Source organism: Narcine bancroftii, chromosome 10 (genome assembly GCF_036971445.1).
Source record: "Narcine bancroftii isolate sNarBan1 chromosome 10, sNarBan1.hap1, whole genome shotgun sequence".
In the NCBI taxonomy this organism is placed as follows: Eukaryota; Metazoa; Chordata; class Chondrichthyes; order Torpediniformes; family Narcinidae; genus Narcine; species Narcine bancroftii.
The window spans coordinates 8,502,504-8,520,530 of NC_091478.1; the positions used below are offsets into that span (position 1 = coordinate 8,502,504).

An 18,027-nucleotide genomic window follows, 5' to 3' on the forward strand; every position below is an offset into this window, starting at 1 on the left:
AAACTGCTCAAAGAAATTTGCATTAGGAAAAAAAACTGGACAAATTGAAGGGACTGGAGGCTTGAATGATCTGCATTTTATGATGGATACGTGAATTTGAACTTTTAGGACGTCTTTGAAAAAATTCCACAGAAGAGATTGCTGAAGAAAATTAAAGCGTATGGAATTGAGTTAATAAACTGGTATGGATTGAAGACTGATGAGAATAAATGAGCAATTTTTGGGTGGGGAAATGGTCACTAATGGATGTTGCAGGAATTAGAGAAGGGTCCCATCTTTTTGCAATCTATAAATTATTTGCTGGAGGGGAACAACTGCAGAATGTGTAGGCTTGCTAAAGTGGGTGCCAGGTTTGAGTTGAGAGGAGGTGCAAAGGAGCTTAAGCAGGTATAGCAGGCTAAAAGAATGGTCAACGACATGTTGGATGGATTATAACTTAGAAATATAGAGTGGAAATATAAAGACACCAACTTTGGGAAAAAAAACTAAGAATGTACAGTATTTTAAAATAATGAGTAATTGAAATGTGTTCTTTTCAGAGGAGATAGATGTCCTTGGATTATTGAAAGTGTACAGATGCACCAAGCATCTTTTATTACAAAAAGATTTGAGTAAAAGACTAAAGTAATCCTACTTCAATTATATAGAGCTTTGGTAAAACTGTACCTTGCATATGGTGTGCAGATATGGTCTGAAGTAAGAATGTATGTTCCGGAAAACTTGCCGGATTGATTTTTGGGATGGGAGGGTTGTTGCATGCGGAGAGATTAATAGATTGGGCCTGAACTCAATATTGTAGAAGAATGAGAGATAATTTTGAGGCAGCATAAAAAGATTATACTGGACTTTACAGGAATTATATTCTTACTGGCTAAAGCCCTTAAAACATATGGTCATAAGTCTCAAAATAACTTAAAATGAGATGAGAAGAAATTCTTCACCCAAAGCATAGTGAATCTTTGAAATTTTCTTCCCACAAGTGCTGTGGACACTCCATTCAAGTTTGCATTTGCAGATATTTGGATTTTAAGGCAATCAAAGAATCTGGGATTAGTGCAGGAAAGTAACATTGAGGTGACTGATATGTCATGAATAATTGTGAAGATTGAATGGTCTGGATCTCCAAATGCTGCTTTTATTTCCTCCATTGTGTCTTTATGTAGAGTTGAGGATCCAAGACTCATTCCAGGGGTTAAGCATGTGAACCAGGCTGATATGACTGTTACAAAAGTAAAAACCATGCTGGAGAAATTTAGCAGGTCAAACAGTGTACTTTATATAGCAAAGATAAGATATGTTTTGGGCTTGAGTCCTCCATCAAGGTATGAACAAAATGTAAGCAGGTGTCTGAACAAAATGGTAGGGTGGGGAGGGCAGGGAAGGAGCACAGTCCCATAGATAGGAGGTAACAGGTGGTTAAGGGAGGAACGGCACACCAGTAAACAAGGTGAGAGGGGATAGCTCAGTGAATAGAGAGGGAAGGGGGTGGAGAGCTGGAGGAAAGAAGACAGAGGGAATGAGAAGGGAGGAAGAATTGGAATAGGCTAGCAGAAACTGGAGAAGTTGATGTTAATGCCATCTGGATGGAGAGTGCCCAGACATAACAAACTGTTACTCTGGATGGGATATTTACTTTTGATTGGCAGTCATATTTTGATCAGGCAGAAAGGAAAGGACCTCTGTCATGGTTAACATATCTTCCTTGATTAGCACAAGGCAAAAAAAACAATTTGTTACCTTGCATTGTGAAAAATTCCTGGTGTTCTTCTTTACACAGCTATGTGTAATGCATTGATTGGCGTTGACATGCTTGAAGTTTATTGGAGATACTATACAAGTTTAAGTTCTTTTACTAATATCAAGCAAATAAAAGGTCTTTAATGTTTGATCAATGCAACACAGCTGCCTCAACCTTTTCTGGAAGATGTTTGCTGACCTGTATTCCCTCAAATAAAATCCACAGCAACTGGATTTAAGTAATCACTGCCTTTTCTTTGAGTAGGTACGTTCTATTAACAATAGAGTGCAATGAATTGTCATTTTAAAAATAAAATATGATTTCTATTGGGAAGGAGTGATGGTGGGTATACTTCTGTCAAGGAATAGGCAGATATAAAGTGGGAGGTATACTTAAATGGAAAGATAAATTAGTTGTGTGAATAATGGGTGGTTGATCTTCTTTCTTGTCCATGATCAAGCTAAGAAAATGGTTTCCTCTTAATTCAAGAACTTTTAATCGTCATCATCCAGTGCAAATGAAGCTGCCCTTCCCCTTTTCTCACTATCCTTCTGTTAGTGCCATGCAGGTTTATAGGGCACTCCTTTGTGACTTGGGATCTGAATTTGCATTCAACTTAAACTCAACTGTGTCAATTTAACAATGCCTTTTATGTATTATTGAATAAAACTCACATTAAATTCAATGAAGAATATTTGTTGGCCACATAAAACAATGCCCAGAACCTAAATAAATATCAACTTGTTTTGTATTGATGTCTCTTATTGTGGGTGTTACACTCACATTTGCCTATTGAAGCTTCGAGAATGAGTGAAGAAGTGGGGCAGATTTATATGTATCACTCTCTCCCTTTAGGGCCATCTCTTCCAGAGTTATTTTCGAACCTGAAATTATTTTCTAATTTCTACACTCTTATAGTAATTGTGACAGAAGAACAAAGTAACCTCAACCTGATCTGAACATGTTCAGAATGCTGTTTCAGACTTTATAGTGACTTCATTCGAGATGAATAGAAGTTAATTGGAGCAAACAATGGGCCAAATACTGCTGCAAATGAATTCTACTGGGGACAACCATCAGTTACAAGTCATGATCACTCATGCATTGGTTGGATTTAATTATCTGATTTTCTAATGCATTCATTTAGTGATCATATTTTTTTTTGCTGTTTATCATATTAAAAATAAAGGCATAGATATAATGACAAGGCTCTACAAGGTATTGGTCAGATCACATTTAGAGTATTGCAAGCAGTTTTAGGTCCCATATCTGATGTAGGATGTGCTGATGTTGGAGAGTATCCAAACAAGATTTAGAAGAATGATCCGAGGGATAAGAGAATTTGGCTGATACTGTTTTGAAGGATGAGGGGAATCTCATCAATACATTACAAAGATTGAAAGGCTAAGTAGGATGAACATGGTGAAGATGTTTCCAGTAGTAGCAAAGTTTAGGACAAGAGAGCACAGCCAGAATTAAAGGACATCCCTTTAGAACAGAGATGAGGAGAAACTTCTTCAGTCACAGAGTTGTGAATCTATAGATTTGGTTACCACATGGAGGTTGAAGTTGATAGGTTCTTGATAAGTCAATGTGTCAAAAGTTATGGGGAGAAGTCAGGAGAATGGAATTGAAAGGAAAAATACATCAGCCATGATTTGAATGACAGAACAGATTGATGGACTGAATGGCCTAATTATCCTCCTATTTATTATGGTCTTCTGATCATGGTTAGCTTTATTTATTTTAGAAGTGGAGTTGAGTTAGTGGTATTTATTGCATGCGAGAGTGCCAGGACTCTTAACGTCGTTAGTTGTGCAATTACTTGTTTTTGAAAAATGCTGCATTTTTTTAACACTCCTTTTAATTTCTTGGCTAGAATAAAAAGCTGTGCCACACCATGATGGTCCCAGCTTCAGACCCTTCTCTTTGGTTGAATTGTCTATTTTAGCTGGCATGGCAGTAAGGACAGAACAGTTGGTTGCAGCCTCTCCAGAGTAAATAAAGGACATCAACCTGGCTGCTTGCTCACATTGTCATGCAGTGACCCCTGCTGGCAGATATACTGCATGGACATTTGATTGGGAAAGAATTACTCTCCCAGCTCTCCTTGCTCTCACCAAGTAAACATTTAGCTCTCAGTTCAATGACAGAACCGAGACAAGGTTCAGGACAGGTAGGGAACTGCCAATCACCAACCTGTGCCCCAGCATGAACTAACACTTTTGTGAGACAGTGGAAGGGGAGGGGTGTGGATGGGTGGAGGTGGATTTACAATTCCAAATCAAATTGTTGATTGTGTTCCTTTGAACATCTTAACATATTAATGCCCACATCTCACTTGTTATTTGGCAAAAGTCCTTCGCAGCAATTGCTGTGATTGAAAACCACACTGGTGTGTGGCAAAATGTGAAGGCCTAAGCTTTTTTCATTTTATTTGTTGGTTTGTATCAAAATTATTTAAAGCAGCTTAAGTGTCCTCTTTGCCCACACTTTATTAAAATGTTGCATCATTTGGGGGTAATCGTGCTTTGTTATTTAACAGAAATAACTTTGAGGACAAGTTAAAAGGGGAGAAATAAGCAGAACTCGGCTTCTAGAAAGTTTCCTTTCTGTCTGATGTTTTTTTATCAGCTCTCTTAGCCACTGATTTGAAAATAACTGAAACAAAGGAACAAATGGTTGTAAAAATTCCACAGTTGCAGATTTGATTATGATTGAAAATTATTTCCAGCTGTGCGCGTTAATTTGATGTTTCCTCCTGAAGGGGATCAGTTCAGTTAACCACACTTCAAAATGTTGAGCACCTTCCTCTGTCTGTTGACACAGCTGGCAACAAAATTGAATCAGATTGAGCATGAGTTTCTTGCCTTGCAACTTAATCCCATGCAATGAAGGTGTGACGAAGCACTCATTGTTCTAACATTGCCCACTCACTCCCTTCTCCTGCAATTCTGTACTGAGTTTACAGTTTGTGGTCGAACAAAAGAAAGATCAAAGGGTGACATCCCCACTGCAATCTTGAACCCACTTACCTTCTGAATTTAGCATCCAGAAATAAAGCCACCTACTTGTACTGTATATTGATCCAGCAACACAACAGCATTGCTGCAATTTCAACTCATTGACGAGAGACAAGTAGAAATTGCACCAATGCTATTGTGTTTTCCACTTACCACATCAAAATTCAGTGCATTTCCCATTTCAGCCGTGATTTTTTTCCCCTGAGAGTACCAATCAATTAGGTGATATGAGAATAAAAATAGGAAATATTCCACAAGTATCTGCAGAGAGATTTTTTGGAAAGGTAATCTTTCAGGTTGATATCCTTTCATCTTGAGGGTAATCCTAATCATCATGAATAAATTTATCTCAACATCTTTTCTGCTCAAAGCCATTCTATGCTGACATTGGGTGCTGTTAGTGTGGAATTGGCATGCTCTCCCTGTGACCACCTGAATTTTGCTTTTGTTTTGATTTTCTTCCTGCATACCAAAGGTTAATTAGCTACTGTAAATGACCCCTGAGCATAGATGGTTAGTGGAAAAAACCAGAGGAGTTGATGGGCAAGTGGAGGAGAAAATATTGCAGAGGTGTGGGGAAGAAAGAGAATAGGACTGATGGGATTGCTTGTTGGGTGTCAGCATGGATCTAAGAGGCAGAATGGCCTCTGTGTACGGTGATAAGTATAGAAATACCAACTGGAGGCTGGAGCTTTGAGTCAAATGCAGATTAAAATTGTTGTATTGTGATATTAACCTGGTCCTACTTGATGTACAGATGTAAAATTGGCTTTCAAAATAGGAGTTTAGTACAATTTGCTTAATTCCACTTCTGGTTCTGAGGGCATAAATTCACAACCACGCCTGGGAATACTTTAAAATAGAGTATGATATTTCCGAAGGTGTTCTCCTTTTAGGTGAAATATTATACTTGTCATTCACTGCAGTGCTTGGAATCTTGCTGTGCTTGGTTATTGATTTGAATTTATAAATGTTTATGGTATGTTACCTCATTTTGATAAAACTATTTTGTCGCATTTTATTATTATATTTGTGGAATACTTAAAGGTGTGTTCCCCACTGTATTTTCAGTCATTGTTGAATGTCATTGTATAATTTTCTTTTGAGGAGAACGGATCAAGAAGCAAGGTTTGGATCAGGTTGACTCCGATTAAATTGCACTTTCCTTAGCAGTGACTGTAGTGACCTTGGATGCATTGGCAAAGAGAAATGTTTCTCAATGAGGCCCGATCATTGATCTCTGTGAGGTTCCCACTAATTACTGTAGCTCTTTCAAAATCCATTTCAGAAAGTTATTATTGCATTTTTGTTATTCTTTTCTGATGTTGTTCTTCAGAGTCTTTTCTAAATTATTTTTATGTTTGTTATTGGTGTTATTAAAGGGCATGGGTAATTAGCCAAAGTTAGGATACCTCTTGCTGTGATTGATGAATGTGAAGTCATGTGAATTAAGGTGTTGTCATTATTAAGGTATTTAAAGCAATTGCATCTGTTTAACTTCTTTATTCTTTATGTTCCTTCCACTATTAGCAATCAGTAAACCTCCCAATAAATTCATCCCACAATATCAGAACTCACTTTGCATGAATATAGTTTCCAGTCTCTGACAATGCTCTGCCTTATAATGAATGCTGAGGTATTTTAATAGAGACACAAGAAGCTGCAGTTGCTTGAATCTGGAGCATAAAAGCAATCTACAGGAGAAATTCAAGCAACAATTGTGGGAGGAAAAGAATGGTTAATGTTTTGGCATTTGAAAGGTTCTGACCCAAAATGTTGATCATTCATGCTGCTCAACCCACTGAGTTCCTCCAACAGATTTTTTTTTGTGTGCTAAAGTAGTTTAAACAATGTTTATATAAATATTTAAAAATATAATTCTCCTATGATATTTGCAGGGACCTAGCTTGGTTAACTACTTTGGGGTTTGGGCAGAAGAGAAAGCTCTCATCATCATGAAATGAGAGCCTAATCTAATTGCAGGTCATCAGTATCTGTCACGATTGGTTGCAGGTTCCATTCCTGCAAACCTTCCCCACCTTGATAGGAAAGCAACAATAACTTATTTCTATTAGCTTGTTTCTCCTTTGCAATGAAATAATTTGGGACATTTTATTTCAGGTGTTCTTAAGCAATCCTAAGAAGGGGCTATTTGGAAATGAGGCAAAAAACTTGGTGAAAGAAACAGATTTTTGTTAACTGCACCTCTTCTATTAATAGCTACCAATTAATATGCAGATTCCACAGTCTATTAAGAAGTTTTTCTTGATTGGATTCATTTGTACATATCTTATCTATATACTTAGTTAGCTTTGTATTCTCCCACATTGGGGGAAAAAAAAATTCAGTATCTTATCACCACCACTCCATCCATCTCTGGACCAAGGAACACTGATCAATTTAATTGTTACTGATGGTTATACCCTCTTTCTATCATCCTTTATATATGTTGTTTGCAGTTCCTCCCATGTTTCTACATTTAGTAAGATGAAGACTAGAAGTTGAGATCAAACTAGAATTCATCTACCTGCAAAATGTAACTGCTGTTTTCGAGTACAGTTCCATTTAAAAATGGGCTCTTTTGCTTATATTCTTATTATTTTTTTAACCTGCTTTTAATGAGTACTTTAAAAAATCTATTGTTTGAAAAAAAACTTTGAATTACAATCTCATTTAAGTGCTTTGATATTGCTGATATGTGATAGTTTCCTAATACAATCTGGGGGTCTGGGTATCGGTCTGATTCAACTTTATAATAGTTGCATGCTGGAACATGAGAATAAAAAAGCAAAATTAATGTTGTGAATTTGTGTGTGTGGGCAGGGGGTGTGGATACATGAGGGACTTGTAATGAGAGCAGATCAACAGTTTACATCCCCTTCCCTAAATACAATCAAAGATGTATATTGTCAAACTGTAGGACCTTTATGTTTTTGTTATTTTTTTAAAGCGGGGGCTTGGTGGGGAAACCAACAACGGCTTACAGAGGAGCATAACCATCTGGCAGGCAAAGCAGCAACAAGGAGAGGTATGTACAAACATTTCAGATAGCGTAAGGTTAGAAACTTGTATGAAGTGTGGACATCCCATTAGATTATTGTGTGCCACACATAACTAGCACCATGTGAAGATTCAAAATATCATATGAAATTAATAGAAAGCATGTACTTTAAAAAAAAATCTGAAACATCTTAAAAGATGATTTCACTAATCTGAAGTAAGTTAAAGAAATTTGGACCTTCAATTGAGATTGCCTGCTTTTGAACAAATAGGCACAAAAACATAGCTTTTAAATCTGAGTGCGTTTTCCCCCTTCGAGAAAATGTGAATGGTTATTATGAATCTGTTAATATTTGTGGTTTTCCATTGTCCAAATAAAGATGTTTCAGACCATGGAGGTGGTGCTAACTAATGAACCTAATTCAGCAAATGTAGTAATTTATTTCTGGTTGAAATAATATTTTGTGGTGGCGATTTCGGCAATGGAATAACTTGAAGCAGGTAGAGTATACATTGTTTTTAGATTGTTTTACAGGAACAACAAATAGTAAGGCATGTCGCATATATGATCAAAAAATCTGATTATTTTTCATGCATCCTTGGATAGTATACAGTAAGAGGCCAGTATTTGTGGGGAAGAAAGGTTCTGACATATTTGTATTGCATAAGTTGTTAAATATTCATGCAGCTGTTTGTCAAGATATGTTTCTATATTTTAAAATGTAAGTTATCTTAATATTTTCTATTTATTTATATTTGATCTGTTGAAGAAGTGTATTGATCGAGATGCATATATAACAGTAAAATGGCTGTACTATTCTGCTTGTACTTCAGTTTTTGAAAGTGTTTTTAAAAAATTTTAATCTCACTTCATGCCCAAAGCCCTATTTGAGTACAAAGGTTTCACTGCAGTAACTCTAACCTGCCTGAGAATTGCAACTCGGGTAAATCTTCAGGTCCTGGACTAGAATGTTAGCTGTCCGTTCCTTTTTTGAGGGCTTCTGCAAATTCTGTGCATCAAAGAATACAGCCAGAACGTATGTAGTTATTTTAACAAATAGATAAATGCATCTTCGATCCTCAAATTTTTAAGTTATTTGTGCTGATGTGCAGAAAAGCTGCAAATTAGCCCTGATGTAGGGGAAATTCATTATTTAAATCATTGAGTTACAAATAAAATTTGCATTTTGCTCTACTATATCACTGTTTGATTTAACATTTTTGGACATCCAAAGTGTTTTATGGTATATTTCTAATTGCCCGATAATATTTAACTAAGAAATTTATTGTTTGCATAAATATTTCAAGAGAAGAACAACTAAATATAGAAAGAAACATCCATGCACACAAAATGCTGGAGTCAGTCAGCATGTGATCTTTTAACTTAATCATTTTCTTTATAGAGTTGGCTTAGAAATTTGTTTTTCACATTTTGGAGTATTAAAATCATTGTTCAACTGCCTCGCTGCTTTTTAAAGTATGTGAAACTTAGTGCTATTTGAAAAGAAGTACTGTCAGGCTCCCTTCAGGTAATGCCACTCTGTTGCAGGAATAGTAGGCTTTACAAACCAAATTTCGAAGGATGAGTGGTGACTTGATGACGTTTTTAAAAATTGAGGTGCAGAAATAGGGTGGATAACCAGAATCTTTGTCCTGGGGTGACAGTAGCAAATATCAGGACATCTGTTTAAGACGAGTGAAGAAACGTTTAGGGTAGATGTCAGATGCAGTTTTTTTTGTACGGAAACTACTGGGTGCCTGGAATACATTGCTAGGGTATTTGTGGAAACCGGTTCAATAGAAACATTCAAATACTCATAGATATGCATGTGGATATAAGACAATAAGAGAGATATGGAGGGATGGTAAGGAAGGATTAGATAAGGGGGCTCCAAAGTGGTCGATAGCAACTCCTGGAGGTCGATGGGACTATCCAAGGGGTCTAAAAATGCCAAGGCATTCAATAAACGTTGGTGGGGGGGGGAAGGGTTGATTGAACTTTTGGTGCCGAAAATATTGCGGAGCCCAAAATAACCACTCCTGCCCGGCAGCCTGAGGTTCCCTCTCCTGCCCGGCAGCCTGAGAGAACTTCTTCGATGTGGACAGCACTGCACCCAATGTTGAGAATGGGAGTCACCATTGCCAATGCTGAAGACTTGGACCCAACTCCGATTGACATCTTCCTGGCCAGAAGCAAAGATGTTTTTTTTTTACTGTTATTTGTAATTACTTACTTGATTAATTTACAGATTTGTTACTTGGGTTGTTGCTGGGAGGCCCAGACACCATGCATATAAAAATTGCATATCTACTTATTTATTTATAATTTTTGTGCATGCTTTGAGGTCTATGAGGGATCATGAAGGAGTTAATGGTCTAAAAGGTTTTGGGACCCCTGGATTAAATGGTTGTTGAGTAGATTTGCATAGGTTGGCAAAACATTGAGTGTGAAGGGCCTGTAATGTGCTATAATGTTCTATCTTTTTCTTTCTCTCTCTCACTCTCTCTTTCTTTCTCTATCTTTTTATTTTTATCTCCCCTAGCTCTGGTCTCTTTCCCTCTTTTTTCCCTTTCTCTCACTCCCTTTCTTGCTCTTTCTTTCTTTCTCTCTCTATCTCGTTTTCTCTCTCTCACCTCCCCCTTGCCCCCTCGCCCCTCTCTCTTGATCTCCTTCTCACTCTTCTTCCTGCCCTTATACCAACTGAGAGCTTGTCAGCCAGCTCTTTAAGGTATTAGCACACAATGATACCCTCACTCCTCCTGATATTGGGGATACCTGAGGGCAGGAGGTGTGCTCCTCGGGCAACTGATGAGGAACTTCAGACACTGGAGCATCACACCATCTACAGAGGGATGGGCCATGGGGACAAGAGTTGAATGTTTGAATTTATGGAATTTCTCGAACAATGGAAGGCAATTATCCTGAAGAAAGGAAGTTCCTTCTAATATAGCCTACCCTGACATAGTCCTTCCAGGGCTACAGCTTGGGAGGTCCTCCTGAGGATTGCCCAGACTTTGGATCCCTACGAAACAGATGCATGTCTGGTCTCCATCTCCCGCTAGCTTCTGTGGGTGGATGATGAAGCGTCTGGTGTGGTGGCATGGAAAGCATAATGGCCTTCCTAGTGAAGCTGTGAGCTGCAGCATATATTAGTGGACTTGAATGTTCCTGCATTTGGGGAATTGAGACTCGGGGTTACCTCCACCCCGGAGTCTGTGATACATGTGTTTTCATACCCAATCATCTACACAAAAGAGTGTTGGTGTTGGCAATTGGGCTTTGTAGGTGAATTTTGGTTGTACCAGAGTATCTGATTATTCAACAAAGGTCAATTTTTAACATGAGCAGGGTATGAAGAAAGCTCTAAGTGTGCAAAGTGGTTTGCAGCAGGTCTGTGATGCTGCAAATACAGTTAATTAACATTGGTTTGATCTTTCATCTTTAGTTCAAGCTCATTTCTTTGGTGAGGTTTCTCACCAATATGATTAAAAATTTTGCTGCCTAATGAATTTTGGCGGTACACTTTTCTTAAGGTCAGCAAAGAAGAACGTCTCACACCAAAGTGCCCATATGATAGTGGCTGATAGTAAAACATCCAAGAATGGACATTGCATTGATAAGATATTGACTCACTCAAGCCCTATTTGTATGGTTGTGGTGCTGGCTATTTTCTAGCTATTAACTGACCTCCTGAATATTCTCTATTTTTACTTTTTGTTTCAGCTTTTTTTTTCAGACCAGATGTTTGAAATAGATGTAGTTAATATCAGCTACATTCTCTACATCCTTTTCCACCGTATTTTAGATATGTTCATTGTTGCTAATAAACATGAGCATCTTATAATTTTTTTTAAATGGAACATATTTCAAGCTAACAACTTATTAAAATGCAACGTATGGAAACCAGTAAATAAAACTTGAGATATGCAATAAAGCAGCATATCAACACTGAGATTTAATTTGAAATTCATCATGTGTTTTGGATTTTGTGAAGCCTGAAACTTTAGCCATCTGAAACAAAAGTCAGGAGGGATATCTTTCAGAAGATATATTGAATCACAGTATGATGTTATTTACTGCCTTTTACCTGACAGTGCTAGATCTTTCCAAAGCAAAAAAGCAAATTTATTCAAAAAAAAAGATAAATTCAAGTGGCACTTACCAATAATCTGCGCACTATGCAGTTTCACCAGGGTCGTTTGGCTCTATACCTCATGATTAACATGCATCAAAGAGCTGAATTCCGGAGCCAAGGTGTGAGTGTATTCTTGAATCTTGACATCAAGGAGATCTGGTAAAATTGGCAGTTGGAACCACATCTTGCACAAAGGCAAATGCTTGTGATTGTCATATGACAATCATCCAAGTGATGTACTAAGGACATTATTGTAGTGGTTCTTCATGGCAGTACCCTGGGCTCAATGTCTCACCACTGACAGTCCTCCCACCATTGGATCATGCAGTGTCTGGGTTTAATGTGCAATGTTCAGTTCCATTTGCAGCTCCTTAGTAAGTGACACAGACTAGGTTGACATGTAACAGAACCCAGATATCAAGCAAGGGCTGATAAGAACAAAGCAGCCTATTAGATTGGCACCTCATCCTTGATTCAGTTCTTCCATCAGCTTGGTTACTTCCATCAACATGGTTACAACATGCATGAGATATTCTCTAGTTATTTAGCTGGTTGTTTGTGATATCCATGAGCTCTACCATTGTGAAGGACAAGGGTTGCAAGTGCAAGGATGCAATGCCACTTGCAGATTCTCTTCCAAATCTCACACCATCCTGATTTGGAAGTGCCTTGGTCCCTGAACACCAGCTCCATAGCCAAGAAAGCCTAGCAGCTCCTCTACTTTCTGTAAAGATTGAGGAAAGTTCAGAGGATGCATCGAGAGCATTCTGAGCAATTGCATCACCGCCTGGTTTGGAAGCTGTACCACCTGAGACCGTAAGGCCCTGCAGATGATAGCGAAGTCAGCGGAAAAGATCATGGGGACTCTTTTCATGCCATGATGGACATTTACAACACATGATACACATGGAAAGCAATAAACATTGTGAAGGACTTCACACATCCCTCATGAAAATTTTTATCCCTTCTGCCATCTGGTAGGAGGACTGTAGCACCCGGGCCCTTATGTCCAGATTAAGCAACAGTTTTTTCCTCCCAAACCATCAGGCTACTGAATTCCCAGAACATATGTGGATAGTATACCATGGACTTTTATTGTATATGTCTTAATATTTTAACTTCTGTTTATGTAAATCTGCTCTGTGGTCCTGGAGAAACGCTATCTCGTCTTTACCTTGCAATGCATGATATGAACAACAAATAAAGGAGATTTGACTTGACTTGTTTCTTCATTAGTGCTGGGCAATGATGGAATTCCTCAACCAAAGCATATCAAGGGTCACTTCACCCAAAGGACTGGCTCACAACTACCTTCTCGAGGACAATTAAGGGAGGCATTAAATCTTGGCCTTGCTCATGTTTCTACACCCTGAACAATGAATTAAAAATTACTTATGGAAATACCAAAGCATTTTCTGCAGTGCTATGATTAATAGCCCAAATAAGTTAGGGATTTGAATATTTTTATACATAGTTTATTTATCTGTTCTGGTTTAAAGTTTGATTTTGTCAACTGCGGGTGTTCAGGCATGAAAGCAAAGAAGCTTCTACTGATTCAATTTGAACCAACATTAAGTTTATTGGCATTCAATTGCACAAGTACAACCCAATGAAACAGTGTTCTTCAGTCCTTCAGTGCAAAACACTGTTACCAACTAACAGCCCCTTTATATTTTATTTTGGGCAAAATGGACTTTGTTAGTACTAACACAGGAACAGCAATAGAAAATTCACTAGACAATAGTAAATTCAAAATAATATCTTTTATTAAACTATCAATAGCATAACATTTCTTACTTATCTCTAAAGTTAACTCTAAATTTAACCACAGTATGCGCAAATGTAAATATGTGTTTGCGAATGAGTGTGTATATAATTAAAGTCAAATTTTAAAACTTCAGCATCATTTTAGTCTTACTTAAGTCTTAAATTCTCAGTTCAGAAATAATTATAAAGTGCTTTTAAACATCATACCTTCAGGCCTCTTTATTCACAATTACGTTTTCCACATGAAGAATCTTCCCTCTTCTCAAAGAGACAGCGAATGTAGCTATTTTCTTCAACTATGAATTCACAAACCCAATCTAGGGTTAAACAAAGTTATCTTCTTCCACAATAAAGTCACAAACCAGTCAAGGGTTAAATGAAGTGGCCATACAAAAGCAAACCCAATAAAAATCTGTCCTCTTTTCCAAAGTGGTCTTTCTTATTTTGAAAGCCACAGATTTTGTGTTCCCCTTTTCCTAGGAGTAACACACAACAGTATCAATTCTGGTTATTTCAACTCAGCCCTGTCTTTCACAAGTTTCAACCCCTGTGTCTCACACAGGGTTTTGAACTCTACCAAAAATATCTCAATTCAATAATATATTTTTATAAATCCTGAGACCATCACATCTTTCAGTCCCAATTTTTGGAAACCACATGACTATCAGTTTTATTTCCATGAAAATTCTATTCCTTTTTCAAAACCATTCCATATCCATAACAACCCCATCTTTGTTCAAGAGGCTTATGTGGATTGGCTTCCTTCAGCAATTCTTATTGAGTACTTAGATACTTAAGTTTTTAATAAAGCAACTATTCCATTGTTCTTGAATAATTAAGACCTACTTCAAATCCATTAGCTCTGTCTTTCCAAGATGCTGTGACTCTGAGAATGAACTCTCATCTCTGAGTACAATGTGTATCTGTAAATGTGCTGTGACCTGTGAGTGACCCTGTACCAGCCCACAACTAAGAATACAGATACAATATTTTAACTTTATAATTTACTAAAACATTTTTATATATGAGAAATATAGTTAAAACTAAAGATTAACACAAATTCATGACCACACGCAGACATGCAACCAGACGTAACCCGCAAACAGAGAAAACAATACATACACAGGACAAGTATTCGTTGAAATAAATATTTCTTGAAAATGAGAGTCTCCGATGGTTAGTGTGAGCAGTTCCTTTGGTCATTCAGAATTCTCTCTGCTCATGGGGAAAAAGCTATTCCGCAGCCTGATGGTGATACTCCTGTATTTTTCCTCCCCCCGTACTTATTGTGCTCTGATACTCCTGTATCTCTTTCCTGATGAGAGCAGCTGAAAGATGCTGTGCGCAGGGTGGAAGGGGTCCTCAATGATTTTGCACACCCTCTTTAGTCAACGATCCAGGTAAATAAAGTTGATAAGGGGGCCCAGATTATTTATATATCACATCCAATTCATCCTGAAGGCAATGCAAGGTCAGCATAATGCTGAATAAAAAGAGAAACAAAAGACATTTGAATATATACTAAGGGATGTAAAGCATATATACATTGAGCACGCAGGACAGGGGTACAATGCATGAGATGTTTAAGTAGCGAAAATATGTCTGCTTCAGATGTGCTACATTGCTGTTACATAGAACATCAAAATCTATAGCACAGTACAGGCCTTTCAGCCCTCAGTGTCATGCTGACCTAATAACTCACTCTGCCAACTATCCAGAATTTCCATACTGCATAACCCTCCATTTGTCAGTTCCATGAACTTATCTAATAGTCTCTCAAATTATCCTATTGTACCTGCCTCTACTATTGTTGCTGCATTCAATGTACTCTATGTAAAGAACATCCCCCCCTTGTACTTACTCCTTGATGAAAATCATCCAGAGTAAACCTTGTATGTGCAAATAGCGCATGGTAAGGTGTGATGGTCAAAAGTCCAAAGGGGTTTCTACCCCAATTAATTTTTCAATATTTTTAGCATGCAATCTCTGATCTGATACTCTAAGATGCAGCTCAGGAAAATACACCACTTTGTAGTAATCATGGGAAAAGGAATTCCAACTGGAATTGAGGAATAAAACATATTTGTGTTGGGTGATAACATCTATGAGGGATAGAAAAATAATAGAAGATATGAAGTATAGTACATTTCCAATGAACTAAAAATAAATCAACTGAAATTTCGAATATTCAAAAGTTTTTTTTAACAGATGAGACATGATGTCACAATTTGAAAAAAAGATACCCACCATGCTCAAGTGGGGGGACAGGGAATCAGTTTTACAAAGGAGACATTTGTCCACAGGTTACACATTAAAGGAAAGGATAGTACTGATTATTTAATTATAAATTGTCATTTTTTTTTGTCATGAGTTGTGGCATTCTCAGAATTTGAATGGAATACTGTGCTCTCTCCCCGCTTGCCTGCCCGACCCACACTCTCTCTCCCCACCCACCCGAGCAGTGCTACCACACTCTCCCCGCTCACCTGAGTCGCTCCCTCTGTCAAATACTCTTTCAGCAGTGCCAGTGAAATTCTGGAGGACAATCTCCTACCACTTACAGGTGAGGTGAGACTTTGGGCTCCCAAACAGCATTGGCAATGACGGAGAGGAGGAATCTGGGATCGGCGACAGCCAATGCTCATATTTTCCTGATGCTACTGGGCTGCTTTAAAGAATATTCCTGACTATCCAAAAAATCCGTTCAACCGAGCATTTTGGATAATTGGAAAAGTACTGTAATAATATTAATTTGTGGAAGCATTGTCAATGTAAGCAAGGGAAGTATCTAGAGCCACACAAATAGAGCCCAAGAAGTGTTAAACCTTGAGTAGGTATGGGTTACAATACCTGATTGGGAAGGAGGAAGAAGATGAGAAAATCTCCAGACCACAAGTGGGGAAAACAAAGTTATTATTTGAAAAGATGTTGCTCATTGAGACTAGGAAACAAATGAAGATAAGGTCATGGAATTCCTCAGAAAAGTGTTAGTTTTACATATTTTTTGCTCTATTTGGTTATGAATAATGTAGGTCAGATGGATGAATTGGGGAGTGACCACAGAGGGAAAAGAAATCTGTAATAGTGATACTCTTAAAATTCATCAAGAGAAAGTATAAGATGTTTGGCAATATGTTCAAAACATGCATAAATCTGTATTGGTAGTGATTGATGCAGTAATTTTCAAGTTTGTAACACTTTAGTGCTTAACATCAGTGAAAATCTGCAGGAATATCATTGCCTGCAAGACATGAACTAAGTTATCTTGTACATTTGTTACTTGATTTACTACTGTTTAACAATTCCCTACCCAAGATCATCTTGGGAGTAGGTTTAAAAAAAAATCCTGGCCAGATTTATTTATCAAAGGTACCAGATAATCCTTAATTCCTTCATCTTAATAGCTCGTCATAGAACCATCTGGGGTTTATCAACCAGTCTATGCCTGGGAGTTAATGATGCCTATGTCAAGTCCCTGAACTGTTTAACATCAAGCGGCTTGAATTATATTAGCATTTACACCATGAAATTCCCATCAGGATCTGCACAAAGTGCTAAATGAACAGATTAACCCTTTTGAGCTGGCATTAAAAGAAGCCAGATAACAAAATCATAAACTGGCAATCATTTATTAACCTTAAAAGGCACTGAGATATGGCCAGCAGGTCACCTCTGTGTTATGGAAATTTAAGGGTGAATTGATAAAAATTTGAGATACTGAATATAAATCATTCGCATGGAAATAAATTGATATAATTTTCAACATATCTCTGCATGGTGATTATATGGCTTTGGTTTGCAGAAATTTGTGGTATAACCCATTTTCTAGGAATACGACCCCCCCCCTCCCCAACCACCTTACGTATAATGAAAATGTCACCTGTATGCATGTTTATTGTAATAAAGGTTAATTAAACAGAAGTAGTATTACAGGCCAAATAAGTAAATGTGGGCATGAACTTACAACTTTATAGTTGAGCTGAACATCAAAGATATAAACTGGTAACAATGTAGTAGTTTACTCTAGATATCTATACATGTTATTCCCTCTCAATTGACTAAATTAAAATCTATGTTCTTGTGGTTGCCTTTGTTATTGAGTTGGCTGACTGAACTAGCTGTCTTGTGCCCTCTGGGACTATGTAAGCCTTTTCATTAACCCATGAACCTTTTTTCAGTTCTCATTGATTATGTGCTCCTGTCTAAATTTACCTTCTACCTTTGTAGCTGGATTATATCTCATGAATATCTGAGATATATTTACATCTGACCAGCATCAGTATCCATTCATATTTTTAGAGCAATTTCTCTGAGTCAGTATGGTCTTTCTAAGTATCAAGAGACACCTTACCACATTGTTATA

At 37.5% G+C, this 18,027-nt stretch overlaps 1 protein-coding gene across 5 annotated transcripts in view; it reads left to right on the forward strand.

The window, feature by feature from the left end:
* LOC138744119 (C-terminal-binding protein 2) overlaps positions 1 to 18,027 on the forward strand; it is a 202,761-nt gene that overhangs the window by 27,078 nt on the left and 157,656 nt on the right. For 3 of the 5 annotated variants that reach the window (XM_069899713.1, XM_069899719.1, XM_069899717.1), the window contains exon 1: positions 7,709 to 7,789. The exons of 1 other annotated variant lie outside the window; for it this stretch is intronic. Coding sequence is in view for 1 of the 4 variants with exons in the window: in XM_069899714.1 (XP_069755815.1) it covers positions 7,712 to 7,789 (78 nt within the window). In the remaining 3 variants the exon portion in view is untranslated. Of the gene's footprint in view, positions 1 to 7,708; positions 7,790 to 18,027 lie in introns of those variants that run through there. One more of the 5 variants, XM_069899714.1, reaches the window with a different exon arrangement.